Raw genomic sequence first — 12435 nt, 5'->3', positions numbered from 1 at the left:
AAGGAGAGGGAAGAGAGTGGAGAAAGCGAGAGAGATCGATCTCTCCTATCGAAGAAGAAGAAAGAATGTTTGTGTTTCTGGAAGGTCCAAGAACAGACGTGAAACATCGAAGAAGAGAGATGAGGCGAAGAGAGTTTGAGGGAGAGGAAGAAATGCAGGCCCAGCACCCAAGCCCAATACTGTAGCTTATGAACAGTTCCTTAAACAATTCTTTGAACAGTAGAACAATGCGACGAAAAATAGTATTATGTCGACATTTCATGTACAATTTCCCTCACTATTGATACTCTGTCGTGATTCTCGATCATATTTCTCACGGATACTCTTATGTGTATAAATAATTGCTCATAGCCTTCATGCAGCTCTATGAGTTCTTGTCCATATCCATGGTTCTCCCACTCATTGTTTTCCTCATACCCTTTACTTTCTTTCTTCTGATCAAACAAACAAAAGAAGCATAATGCTCAACTCAAGAAGCTGCCTCCTGGTCCTAGAAGGTTACTTCTCATTGGGAACCTTCATCTTCTCTTTTTTTATTTACCCCAATCTGTCCTGGAACACCTTGCCAATAAATATGAATCATTGGATCATGCATGTTCTTGCAATTAGGCTCAAGATCTACTTTAGTAGTCTCCTCTGCCCAAATGGCAAGAGAGCTCTCCTATATCTCTGTCAGCTTAGTTTTTTCTCCCTATGGTGAGCACTGGAGGGAGATTCGTAAGATTGTGATGTTAGAACTACTTGGTCCCAAGAGAATTCAAATGTTTCGTTCTGTGAGGGATGAAGAGGTTGGAGTTATGATCGACTCTATAACTCGCAATTCTAAGGGTATCATCAATCTCAATGAAGTGTCACTTCACTTAGCCAACAATATCGTGTGTCGTTGTGCTTTTGGTAGAAAGTTTGATGGTGCGGCAGGTGACAATAGCAAGAGCACAATTAATGAATTGATTGAAGAAACAAGGATGTTATTGGGAGGATTCTTTCTGTCAGACTATATACCATGGATGGGTTGGCTAGACAAGTTCAGTGGTCTTGAGAAAAGGGCAGACAAGTGTTTTGAAGGGCTCGACAACATCAGTGACACGGTGATTGAGGAACACCGTGATCCTAAAATGCTCAAACCAGAGAATGAAGATCTTGTTGCTGTCCTGCTTCGACTTCAAAACGATCCGAATCAAGCGATCACCCTCACTAATGACCAAATGAAGGCTGTTATCAATGTATGTTTATCTTTATTTATTTTTCTTTGTCCATCTATCTTAATATATTGTTTAATTTGTTATTGTTTCGATTAGGGAACTTGTTTTTTTTTTTTTTGTCAGTTGCTGGATTGTTTGGAGATCTTGTAGTCTTAGAACATAATTAGTTAGTTATTAGCAAAAGAATGTTGCTCGTTCTGATTTATAGAACTTCATCTGCTTTAGAAGCTACAGAGTACTAAAATTGTTCTATGTACGTGTTTGCAGGATATGTTTATTGGCGGGACTGATACAACCACATCGACACTGGTGTGGACAATGGCTGAGCTGATCAGGCACCCTGTGGCGTTGACGAAAGCACAAAACGAGGTAAGAGAGCTCATCAAGAGCAAAGGGAAGGTTGAAGAAAGTGACCTTCATCAACTCGTGTACCTGAAGTCAGTCATCAAGGAAGGTCTACGATTACATCCACCATTGCCATTACAAATTCCAAGACAAACCACAGAGAGTTGCACAATTGGAGATTACCACATTCCTGCCAAAACAATGGTGTTTGTTCATGCAAAAATGATTGGAAGGGACCCGAAAGTTTGGGAGAATCCAAATGAATTCTGCCCTGAAAGATTCTTGGACAGCTCAGTTGATTAAAAAGGAAATCACTATGAGTTTTTACCATTTGGGATAGGAAGGAGGAGTTGTCCTGGTTTGAACTTTGCTGTGCAGGTTGTTGAGCTTACACTTGCTAATCTTCTTTATCGTTTTGACTGGGAACTGCCTGATGGGATGAAAACAGAAGACTTGGACATGAAGGAAGCTGCTGGGCTTATTGTGCACAAGAAAGTTCAGTTATGTCTAGCTGCTACACCTGTTTATCTTTAATTCCAACCTGTACAAGTACTTGTATGTCTATGCATGATACATAATTGGTGAAAAACAGAAAAGGATCATGCTAAAGCTTAAGTTAATAGTATGAATAAGATTATATGAACCTTACGAACTATCCGTCTATCCTTTTCTTCTATTTACTTCATTTAGTCTCGTTCTTTCACCTTCAGTGCTTTGCTCCATTTGTGGTTTTAAATACCGATATCAAATTATCAATACACAATATATACTATCCAGTAGAATACAAACCAAAATATTAATCTGCTGTGATCATGTACCAATATCACGAATCTCATTAGTGTGGAGAGTAAACTGACTGAGTGACTTGACTCTTTTATGTCTCAAATGCGAAACTTGAAGATATTGATTTCATTTAACCAACTCCAACATGTAATTTGCTATGTATGAAGCAAATTTAATTTCTAATAGATGTTTTCTCGAACACATGACGTCAAGACATATGCTCATCCTCCTGTCACCTTGGGATCATGCTCTTCCCAGTGGGCTTATCATGCGTATAAATGTGTATAAATGAATATAATGCAAGAGACCCATGCGATCCAGGAGGAATACAAAACAAAACACGAAAATTATGAGTTGGTTCCCTAGTAATCTTTACGTGATAAGCTGTCATAACAGACCCATACAAACATATCATTCTACTTGTTAACACGTTTAGCAACGAAAGAAACCTGATGAGAAAACACTGGGATTCAATCTTCTTCTTTTTTCTTTTTTTGTCTGAACTGGGATTGAATCTTGTGGAGACACATTTTGAGGTATTAGAGAAAATTAAAAGACACAACAGTTTACAATTTGTGAAAAATCCCACCATAACGAAAACTGTCCTTGTATGGTCTGTCAAAAAGGTGGAAAGTTGAACCATAGTTGCTGATTATCACTCTCTTATTTGTTTATTAGAAACTCTATTCAATCTCTGTTTAGTCAAAGTTGTATGCAAGTCATCTTACTACTTTTTGTGCATCCTCATTTATGATAATCTTCCAATTATTTATAACTCAAGTTTTGTCATCAACTATGTGTTTTAACATAACCGTTTGCCCGACGAACATTTTATGTCTCATAATAGGTTTGCTCCCACCAGTTAAATTGCCAGATCTACTAAACAGAGATTGAATAGAGTTTCTAATAAACAAATAAGAGTGATAATCCAGCAACTATAGTTCAACTTTTCACCATTTTGACAGACCATACAACCATGGAGTGATAATGCCGAAGCAGATACGATTGTTTCCGATCAATTATCTCATTCCCTTGTATCATGACTTGGAGGCTCCTTACCATTGTTTCAAGTAGCACCTCCGGGTTCAAAACTATCAGTTTAGAATGGTTGCATTGTCATCAAGATCATACATCCTGCACGTCCACTTTCCCTTTGTATACATTCAACAATTGAGGCACTTGGTCGAAATATCTGGTGACAAATCTTTTGAAGAAATACTCCTCTGAAATCGAAGAAACACAAGCCAAACTCAACTTCTTCTCTTCTATCAGTCCTTTCAACAACAAAACTTTAACAACAGAACACCTAGGGATGATTCTCTTCTCCAAGCTGTACCAAAAAACATATGGAAACTTTGCAATTTGTCCTGATTTCCATCCCATCTTGTTCACTAATAGCTCCATTGTTCCCATTATTTTCTTCTCTGAAACAACCATACACAGTGGGAACACCCTCAACGCAGAACAAATATCACTCTCAGACCAACCCCATCTCTTATACGCCTCTTTCTTAAGTCTCCATGCTCTTTTCTTCCCGGATAATGCCCCCATGGCTTGCACAAAGAACATCTTTCCAGGGTCAAATCCCATTCCTTCGACTTGGGCAACAATTTGAAAATATTGTTTTTTTTGTTTTTTTTGTTGATAGATGAATAGTTTATTAATCAAGAGACAATATCAAATTACAAAGCCTACAAACACAAGACAAAAATAGTTATAAATAATAAAGAGCATGGGTCTCCAACTCAATCAGACTAGAAAAATGAAACCGACAACTCGCTAATCTCCTGCCCGGAGGCCCAGAACCAAAAATATAAATGCAACAATACAAATATATTTACCACACACACCACCTATGCATGCTAAGTGTCAACATTGTCGTTGCCATCACCACTAGCAACTGTGAACTAGTTAGGAGTGTCAAAGTAACTGATGTCAGACAAATCCCAATACACAAATCATATGGAAACCCAATACCCAGAGGAAGAGCTCCCTTAAAACAGCACCATACAATCCATATTGAAACTCCAGCCATGAAGGAGCTGAAGCTGACGAGAGAGGACCAAGAACTAGAACCAACAAAATGGGAGGTGATAAACGCACCCGTGAGCACCCATAATCTAATAGGTAAGTGTAATAATGCATTTTAAGCGTGCAGCCACAACTCTCATAAAGGATTTTAGTGGTAGCAGGTTGTTTTGATATTGGGTGACTAGTAATATGAAAAATGATGGGATTGATCGACATCGGTCTAGGATTCGCTGGATACGGATTTGAATTGAGCTATCAATGATCCTGCAGGTAATAGATTCAGATTTAGGTCGATCTGCCAAATATACAGTCTATTTAAATATCTAAATGTAGGTATTATCCACCTTATTGTTATGTAATGTCATGAAACCAGTTAATATCAGATTATAGCCACAAGGGCAAACTAACACAGAAGGTCAGAAACAGACATAGACATGTGTTTCTAATTTTCTACTTCAATGGTATACATACATTTGATAGTCTGATTAGTTTAATTTTCTACATTTTATAAAAAGTTGCATACTTAAACTGTGATGACATGTGTAATTTCGAACATCATATTGTTGGCAGACCACATTCGCTCCAGAAAAACCGGAGTTGAGCATAACCATTCCCCTAAGGTTTGGTGGTAGGGCAGCGGTGGCCACTGGTTCTCCAACTGAGTCTCAAAACTTCCGGTGACTTAGTGAGAGAAGCAGCACAGGCTTCTACTTCGACAAAGAAGCCAGGCTTTGTTCGATTGGTAGTGGGTGATTGATCGGCAGGGTGAAGATCCCAAAGCTTCGAATCGGCAGGGAGGCAAAGGTAGCTGAGGATATAGGGATTTGTTTGACGACAACAGTGCGGCGATCTCTAGGATTGGGCATAGGACGGCCAGTGGTGACTGATTGGTAGTGAGAGGCTCAGATCCTAAAAACCTTGAGCAAAGGGAGGCTAGGGTTCCTCTTTTATTATGACCAGCAGATCTGAGTAAGCAAGTAACCATAAATTGGAGGAGAGGAAAGCCACCAGACTGAAGAGGTGGCAGAAGGCTCCTCCGATCCGGCGACGGTTGATTCCAGAAGGAGGAGATGGAGAAAAATTGGGCCCCTGGGCCTATTCTAGCTTGGGCTGCAACAATGCGGCCTACGTGGGCTGGGCCTTAGGGTTCTATTTACTTTTCTTTTCTTAATTCGGGTTGGCTTATGTTAGGCTTCTAGAGGAGTAACAACTACTAGCCTATATAACTATTTGGATGAAGCTATTTTGGATCTGTTTGAGTGGAAATGTACATCATTTGGTCTTAGGCGTCACATTCACCAAGACGGCTGTTTTGTTTAAAGGTTGTATAGGTTTAGAGATTATTTTTCATTCACTTTCTAGTCGTGTAATATCCATCTTTTTGAACGGTAGTTTTGAGGGGTTTTTTTTTTTTTTTTTTTTTCTAATTCATAATTTCTAGCTAGCATTAATGACTTTCGTTTGCAGTTATATGGTCTTCGGACTATTCATGCTTGACCATTTTGGTCGTCATAATCTTTTTCTTTTTTTTTGAGAGAAGGACGAGAAGCTTTTATTGATGGGGAGATCATACAAGAGCAGTAACAAAGTTACTGATAATGGCAGGAAGAGATCCATACCAGCGTACATCTAAAGAAGAGCACAAAGCCTTTTTGGCCAATTTGTGAGCCAAAACATTAGCCTCACGATACACATGAACGAACCTGGAACCCGGGCAGGAAATTAACAAGGACTGAATATCTGCTATAAGAGTCCCATACCCTGAGAGATCAGAAACACCACTCTGAGCATCCTTCACCACTTTGAGGCAGTCACTTTCGAAGACAACCGGGCTGAACTGTAATTGCAACGCAACTTGGCATGCCAACCGAGCTACTAAAGCCTCAACCATAACAGCATTGTGAACAAAGTCCACTCTAACACAACAACCACCCACCAGACACCCCATAGAGTCTCTGAAAGCAACATCGAGACCTCCACAATGCAACACTGAGTCAAATGCTGCATCAACATTAGCTTTAATCTAGCCAGCTAAAGGAGGAGACCAGTGAGCCAATCTCCGGTTCGATGGTTTCTGAGACTGAACATTGGCAGCAACAAAGAGACGGTGTTGAATACCAATCCCAAGTCACACCTGACCAACATGTTGCTGCGTATTCTTCCATAGTCTACAATTCCTTTCCTTCCAAACTGACCAAATACCCCAAAGTAGTTTCTCAAACAATTCCTTAGGGATTTGAGAATGACACAACTCCAACCAATCTAAACACGATATATTAGGCTCAACCTCAAAGCACTCTTCCAACGCGGAGCAACATAAAACCTCCCTCACATATGGGCAATCCCGGACCACATGTTCTACAATCTCCACAGCTGAGTTGCACAAATAACATAGAGCATCAATATAGACATGTTTGGTTCTCAACTGGCTCACAGTTGGTAGAATAGAGCCACAAGCTTTCCAAGCATTTATTTTGACCTTACGTGGAACATTCGAACGCCAAATATGATGCCAAATTTGTTCTACCTGTGAGGAAGTAGAGGCCGATGAATGCAGCCATTGAGCAGCCTGCCAATAAGCAGATTTGGTAGTAAAAGCACCCTTTGCATCATGATGCCAAACTAGTCGATCTGCTCTCCCTCTCGAACTAATCGGAATAGAGAGAATGAGTTCTGCATCACTAGCATCAAACAGTATATTCACCAAATTTCTGTTCCAAACAAAGTCTGAGATCAACTCGCTAACCAACACAATATGTGTGTTGACACGATACAAAGGTTTAAACGAGAATGGCCTTGGAAGCCAAGGATCTTCCCAAATGCAAACCCTTGTGCCATCTCCTACCTGCCACCTCATACCACGGGCCAACACTGACCTTGCCTCAGCAATCCCTTTCCAACAAGCTGAACCATCGGTAGCAGTGGCAGACCAAAATGATGAAGAAGGAAAGTACCTTGCTCGGAACAACCTCGCTACCAAAGAGTCCGGAAACTGCAAAATACGCCATCCCTGCTTCGCTAGCATAGCTATATTATGTGCATAGAGATCCCGAAAGCCCATACCCCCTCTCTCTTTGGGTCTACACAACTTCTCCCACGAAAGCCAATGAATCTTTCGGTCCTCCTGTTTACTTCCCAACCAAAACCTAGCGCATTTTTGATGCAAAGCAGCATAAAAACTCTTTGGGAGTAAGAAACAACTCATGGAGTAAGAAGGTAAAGCCTGAGCTACCACACGGATTAGAATACCCTTACCAGCCCCACTGAGCAATTTGCCTTGCCACCCTTCCAACTTCTTACTCAACCGTTCTTTAATAAAAGCGAACGTTTCCGTTTTACTTTTGCCAACATATGTAGGAAGACCTAAATATTTCTCATGCTTAACAACAACACCCACCCCCAACTCACCCGCAATAGATGATTGTAAAGAAACCGGAGTACCCTTGCTAAAAACAATGTTGCTTTTGCCGAAATTGACCAACTGACCTGAGGCTTTTTCATAGTCGGCAAGAACTGCCTTTATATGACCACACTCTGCATGATTAGCCACACCAAATAAGAGACTATCATCAGCAAATAAAAGATGATGGATTACTGGAGCCGAGTCACAAATACTGATACCTTTTAGCAAACCCTGTGAGGCTTTCTGATTGAGTAAAGCAGAGAAAACTTCAGCTCCAAGGAGAAATAGATACGGAGAGAGCGGATCACTTTGTCTAAGACCCCAAGTTGGTGTAAGATAGCCTCTAACCTGACCATTAATTAAAAATGAATACTTCACGGTGCTCACACACTGCATAATGATACACACCCAAGCTTCAGCAAACACTACGTCAGATAATGCATCACACGACGGGGAAAAAACGTCGTCTGTTAAAGGTCAAATCCGTTGTTAATCTGATTGCTGTCTGATCAACATGTCACACAACAGGTAAAAAGAGCTTGTCTAACAAACTGACACACAACGCTACAATAAAAACCATTGTGTGATTCTCGGCAGATATCATCGACAGCTGCCGACATATGTCGAGCTGCTTCTCGGCAACTGTCGACATATGTCGATGAAATATGCCGAAAGTCAGACAATAGTTTTATGTAAAATGATGTTGTGTGAGCCTCGGCAGATATTATCGACAGATGCCGACAGATGCCGAGCTGCTTCTCGGCAGCTGTCGACATATGTCGATGATATCTGTCGAAAATCACACAACAATTTTTCAATGAAAACCCTTGTGTGATTGTCAACTCACACAACTGTTCCTTTCAAGAGCTGTTATGTGAATATCGACAGATCTCATCAAGATATGTCGACATATGTCGAGGTCACTCTCGATAATATATGTCAACATTCACCCAACAACTTTCGACATGAAAACTATTGTGTGAGGTGATGTTCATACAACAGATTTTCTCGATTGCATGGTTGTTTGATTGTTAAAGAGTAGACATGATTTTTGCTAATAGGCATTGTGTGAATAGATACTCACACAACGTTACATTACAAAATAATTGGTTGTATAATCATTTTCATTAGACAACGTTGGATTGTCATTAATGTGTTGTATGTCCTACTAGTTTACCAAATAAACAATAGCAACTAAAAAATAGATATTGGATACAAACCAAAATCTCATAAAATCATCCATCCACTGTATTGACCATTGTATATAGAATATCCATCAATACATATCTAAGATCCAAAATAAGTCACCTACAAAAACCACAATTCTAAAATCCAAAATCCAAAACGTACTCTACTACTATATTGACCAATATAATAATTCAAAGCTAGGTGTTGTGACATGTATAACTTCATACCAGTTAGAAGAAATCTGCATACATGCATGCTAACTATTTTGCTTCATCTTTGGTGCAAGTATTTCATTCCCATAAACCAAAAGATTCAAGGTCTGCAATGAAAAAACAGGAAACTCACAATTTTGTCGTCCACAAAAAAAACAGGAAACTCACAATTTCATTCATCTTTGGTGCAAGTATTTCATTCCGATAGACCAAAAGATTCAAGGTCTGCAATAAAAAAACAGGAAACTCACAATTTTGTCGTCCACAAAATTAATATAGACCAAAAGATGTTTCATATAGTACCTCAAGATAGTGGTTACCATCGATTGTCTTAAGGCAAGTGATAAGTTCATTTGCTGTTTTAGTGAAACTAAAGTCCCTGAGACATTCATCTAAGTTAACATAGACAAGTTTACTTTCATCACATTTAAGCATTTGAAGGAATACGGATAATGCACTACAAAGATAGTAGACTTTTAGCACCATTGAGTAATATCTGCAAAGTGCTTTGAATCATTCCTAATGATTGCCTAATAATTCACACATCAACAGCAAAAAACAGACTTCTAAAACTAAATTTTCATAGTAACACAAGAATAACAGACCTCTAAAGTAGCCTTCATACATAGTTCCTCTAGAACCATGGATAGAGTCAGCAACACGTGGCCTTCCACCCTGTTTATGATAAAACCAATTAAATATTTTACTATGAGAAGTGAAGTAGAGGCATAGGGAATAGGTAAATGGAAACAAAACTGTTAAGTGTGTGGTCAACTAAGAAGAAAGTAGGTGATACAAAATTGTACATGATCCCAAGGAGTACATGCATAAAGATTTTCCGTTTAATGTGACCAAACTCTGCTTAAGTGAAAACTATGAAGGGTAAGGTGATGGGTGTATGCATATGAAAGTAATTACCTTTAGAGCCTCAAGGCTTCCCTCCGCCACAGGCACACCTAGCTGCCTTGCGATCTCACACAATTCTTTGCACATTAAGCACTATGTACCCACAGTAAGCCCTATGTACTTATTAAAGATTGAGGTGAATAATCAATTCACCATTTAAACATTAATAACATGAAATGGTTGAGCAAGTTACTCACTATATATGCATGTTTGCTATGGAATTCATATGCTTAATGCAAGATGATATTACCAAAGCATTACCTGAGTCCCTTGCCATAGTTTGAGAGATCTTTTGTCTTCAAACTCTGCACATCAAAATCCTAATGAAAGCACAAATCTATGATTAGCTACATACAGACAAAAACATGTCTGTATAGGTAAACATTCTCTTACCATATGTCTACACAGTCACACAATTAAAACAAGAGATAGGATACTTAAACAAATTTTCACTCAAACACAATTATACAAACTAGCATACTGCAGCAGTCACCTTCACACTAAAAACTGTACAAAACCATTTGGAAGTTGACTTTGATTTCTTCTAAAAACTTGTAGTAGACACACTAAAGAAGCTCTGAGAGTTGACATCACTTTAAAACGATTTTTCTTGAATTAGTTATGGATTTTCAAAGTTCAGCTACAGTTTCAGGATTGTCTGAAAATTTTCTGCTAAAAGCCTATTTAAAGTATCTGAAAACAAAACTGAAACTATATGTGACACAATACTTCAAGTTATTGAACATAAGCAAAACAATGTTTCAAAAAGACGAAAACAAACAAAAATTATAATTTAAATGTAAGAGAACATCAGCTGCATTAGATTACTACAAGGTAAACTAATGTAAAGTTCTAAATTCTAATCTTTCAACTAACTTTAAGCAACCCAAATCTAACTTTCAATTTAAGAAACAAATAACATGCATAAGTACTTTATAATCTAATCTCTACATCTGTATAATATCATACCAAATCAAGCAAGAATCATTGGCAAACATTGAGACTAAGAGCAAAGGAACAAAATCAGAAAATGTATGCCTGCTAACTTCCTGACCAGCAGACCTTTTTGGCTAAAAACAGTATAGCTCGGCTAAGAATTTCATGTTGGTCTCTTCATAACAATTGTAAAAGACAACCTAAAGATCAATCTAGAACTGGAATCGCACAAAAAGGAATTTTCTACAATTACTAATGATTTTTTGAAGTTCAGTTAGAGTTCTAGTTTTTCTTTGCAAATTTACTGATAATTACCCACCTTAAAGTTGAACAGAGGTTGAACTTGGACCTTTGATTCTTTGTTCCCTTCAGCTCCTCCCTGCCATTTAGCCATATCAGAACTGTCTTAACAAGTCTTTCAAATGAACCACCATCGCCGACAGCGGCAGAAGAAACTAGAAAACTCAAAACTTGACAAAACGAAGAACCACTCACCAAGCTGTGTAGAGCCTGTGTATTCCCTTATCCTTCCCTTAGGAAGCTGCCCAGGGAAGCAGAAATCGCGCCAAGCAGTCCGGCCCCCAACCCCCTCCTCCGCTGCGCCAAGCCCAGCCTCCTCTACTGACTCCAACCTCGAACCAAATTGGAAGAAATTGAACTAACCAACCCAGAAACCTAATCGGAGAAAGGAGAAGAGTACAAACCTCGAACCAAATTGGAAGAAATTAAGTGAGGAGCCAAATGGACGAACCCCCAAATCGACGATCCCTAATTGAGTGACAGTGGCTTAGTCTCGATTGAGGGAGGAGTGATTGAGTTTGAGAGAGAAAGAAATTGAGAGGAGTGATTGAGAAGAAATTGAGGAGGGTGAGAGCGGTTGAGTTCGAGAGAGAAAGAGAGAAGAGAGAAAGGGCGATAGGTGAGAACGGTGAGTGAGTATGTGTGTGTTTGTGTGTGTGTGTGTGAAATTAAGTGTGGGTGAGCGATAGGTTTTGAGCGATACCTTTTTTTTGGAAGTTTTGACAGCACCGGTACCCCAACTTTTATGGCACGGTCAAAGTGGTACCCAGACTTTAAAAACTATCAATGTGGTACCCAAACTTTGTTTTTACTACCAAGGAAAGGCTTGAGGCCAATTTCCGTCACGGCGCCGTTTGTTTGCTGACGTGGCCAACATCGGGTCCACCAAAGAAAGGGCAAAAATGACATTTTACACAATTTGCACCCAAATTGAGTCAAAAATGAACTTTCCCGCCCGCCCGCCCACCCGCCCACCCACCCCCCCCCCCAAAACTTCCCTTTTTTCTGAAACCTAATATCTAAACACTGAGACCAGTTTCCCCCACATTCGCCATAGTTGCGCCGCACAAGAACTTCGACAGCTTCTTCTCCACTTCTTTAAACTCCTTCCACACTCGTATTTTTTGCA

At 39.4% G+C, this 12435-nt stretch overlaps 2 protein-coding genes across 2 annotated transcripts; one reads left to right on the top strand and one right to left on the bottom strand.

The window, feature by feature from the left end:
* The first annotated feature begins 644 nt into the window (after nt 1-644).
* On the top strand, nt 645-2081 carry LOC101299022 (cytochrome P450 71A9-like). Its single transcript, XM_004305109.1, has 3 exons — nt 645-1223; nt 1470-1841; nt 1926-2081. Exons 1-3 carry the CDS (start codon nt 645-647, stop codon nt 2079-2081), a joined length of 1107 nt encoding a protein of 368 aa, XP_004305157.1.
* Nucleotides 2082-5928: 3847 nt separating this feature from the next.
* LOC101298732 (putative ribonuclease H protein At1g65750-like) lies at nt 5929-11400 on the bottom strand. Its single transcript, XM_004305108.1, has 7 exons — nt 11326-11400; nt 10332-10390; nt 9770-9839; nt 9648-9694; nt 9468-9543; nt 6496-8154; nt 5929-6384 (listed from the first exon to the last, which is right to left on the bottom strand). Exons 1-7 carry the CDS (start codon nt 11398-11400, stop codon nt 5929-5931), a joined length of 2442 nt encoding a protein of 813 aa, XP_004305156.1.
* Between the last annotated feature and the right edge of the window lie 1035 nt (nt 11401-12435).

This window comes from Fragaria vesca, linkage group LG6 (assembly GCF_000184155.1).
Source record: "Fragaria vesca subsp. vesca linkage group LG6, FraVesHawaii_1.0, whole genome shotgun sequence".
Lineage (NCBI taxonomy): Eukaryota > Viridiplantae > Streptophyta > Magnoliopsida > Rosales > Rosaceae > Fragaria > Fragaria vesca.
Note: the sequence above shows the minus strand (reverse complement) of the source record. Positions and strands in the feature narration are given on the sequence as shown.